This window comes from Phanerochaete carnosa (assembly GCF_000300595.1).
Source record: "Phanerochaete carnosa HHB-10118-sp unplaced genomic scaffold PHACAscaffold_1073, whole genome shotgun sequence".
NCBI classification, from domain to species: domain Eukaryota; kingdom Fungi; phylum Basidiomycota; class Agaricomycetes; order Polyporales; family Phanerochaetaceae; genus Phanerochaete; species Phanerochaete carnosa.
This window is the reverse complement of record NW_006768700.1, coordinates 1-2091: the sequence shown is the minus strand read 5'-3', so window position 1 is coordinate 2091 and position 2091 is coordinate 1. Positions and strand designations below refer to the sequence as shown.

Sequence of the window (2091 nt, the reverse complement as noted above, 5' to 3'; positions counted from 1 at the left end):
CATCTTCACTTGCTTCACTCCGGACATCCTCCACCAACTACACAAGGGCATGTTTAAAGATCACACGGTGAAATGGGCAACCGAATGCGTTGAGGGCGGAGAAGACGAAGTCGACCGGCGGTTTCGGACGATGTCCCCACATGGTGATCTGCGCTACTTCAAGAAGGGAATCTCGCTGATCTCACAGTGGACCGGAAACGAATACAAGCACATGGAAAAGGTTTTCGTTGGTGTGCTTGCAGGTTCTGTCGAAGACGAGAGGGTTCTTCTTGCGGTTCGTGCGCTGCTTGACTTCATTTACTATGCGCACTTTGAGGTTCACACGAGTGAATCACTTGCACATCTCAAGACAGCTTGGCGTACCTTCCACCACAACAAGCAAGTCTTCCTCGATCTCGGTGTCCGCAAAAACTTCAACTTCGCGAAGCTACACTCGTTGGGCCACTATCTCCCTGCGATCTTCCGCCTTGGCTCTGCTGATGGCTATAACACAGAGGGCCCTGAACGATTGCACATCGACTTCGCCAAGCTTGGATATCGCGCAAGCAACAGGAAGCGGTACATTCAACAGATGACTAGGTGGTTGGAGCGCCGTGAAGCTGCCAGCCGTTTTGAAGCTTATCTTGAGTGGCGTAAGGTGCTACCAGTGCAGGAAGAACTGGTGGACGAGGATGAGGATGATGAAGGCGAGGACGAGGAAGACGACAGCACCACGTCAACTACGGAAGTTGATCCACGAGTTCAGCGCACACGCAAGACGCTGGTGCCTGAGACCAGTGAAGACGATAGCGAAGAAATCAGCAGCTTGTTCTCTAACCCTTCATCGCACGCTACCACTGCAGCTCCAACAGAAACACAGCCAGCCAGCCCTCAGCTGCATCAGCTTCGCATTGCCCCAACTGGCTACACAATTGCCAAGCACCCATCATTTCCAAATATGCCTGTGAGCACCATCGTTGACAGCTCTGTTTTTGGTGCAGCGGACTTTCCATATGCCCTCGAAACTTATCTACGCACGGCCAATACCAGTCACCTCACTCGAACGGAGATCAAGGCGATAGGAGACATTCATATCCAGGCCAACTCATCGCTAAGTGTCTACAAGCAGATCAAGCTCTCTCTTCCAGCCATAGGCCAAGTGACACGGAAGGTGACGAAGGATACTGTGCGTGCTGTTCGTGCTGTGCCTCCGGAAGGTCTTCATCCTGGATCACCTGCCCATTTCGCGACTGTCCTTGTGGTTGATAAAAAGCAGCGTGGCTCAACGCGTGACAGTGTGTACCATATTGAGAACCCGATTGCAGGTGCGTATGCTATGCTTTTGTCTAATCGAATCTCTCTGATGACCCATTTACTGCCAGATCTCTGTGTCGCACAAGTTCGAGTGATCTTCAGACCTCCGGAGTGTTACCAGAAGCTAGCAATGCATCCTCTTGCATATGTTGAATGGTTCACACCGCTTCAGGTCCGTGATTTGAAGCTAGGGATGTATTCCGTTGCCCGCTCCACGGTGTCTCAGAAGCGGCGTACTTCCGTCATATCTGTCGACCAGATTATCCGCACATGCCACCTTCTCCCCATCTTTGGTAAGCGGGTTGATCTCACATGGTCTCCTGTCAATATTCTTGAGCTCTGTCCTCGATTTTATGTAAACCCATATCTGCGGCACTCGGACTTTGTTTTATTTCGACTACTCTTGGACCGGTGGCTGGCGAGGAAGGCGCAGCTGTACAAGGAATAGTTAATAAAGAGAATATCAGTGCCGTTGTCCATAATGGTCACTTGTTCAAGTTGTGAACGCAAAAATATCCTGAATAGACGAAAGCCTACGAACAGCTTGAACGGGCGGTGCGCGACATGCACAAGTAGGCATACTGGTACATAAGCGCCATGGATTCCATCCCTGTGATCGCCCAATACCTGTATAATATCTCTGATCCCTGATATATTCACAGCGTGTTGTAGCAAGTTGAAGATACAGGAAGTACACAATAGTACGGAAGGTGACGACACTCAGTGTTACAAGTACGAACGCTACGTCCACTTACGATCAAGGTCACAATGTACGGCGCTTAGGGTGTTTCCTGATGG

General features: G+C 50.5%; 2 protein-coding genes across 2 annotated transcripts; both read left to right on the top strand.

Moving 5' to 3' along the window:
- On the top strand, positions 1 to 658 carry PHACADRAFT_61828 (uncharacterized protein; the record flags this gene model as incomplete). Its single annotated transcript, XM_007403368.1, has 1 exon — positions 1 to 658. A coding segment is annotated over one exon (658 nt), but the record flags the coding sequence as incomplete, so codon positions are not given.
- A 768-nt stretch (positions 659 to 1426) lies between these two features.
- PHACADRAFT_55864 (uncharacterized protein) lies at positions 1427 to 1630 on the top strand (the record flags this gene model as incomplete). The annotated part of the gene is made up of 1 exon (XM_007403367.1): positions 1427 to 1630. A coding segment is annotated over one exon (204 nt), but the record flags the coding sequence as incomplete, so codon positions are not given.
- Between the last annotated feature and the right edge of the window lie 461 nt (positions 1631 to 2091).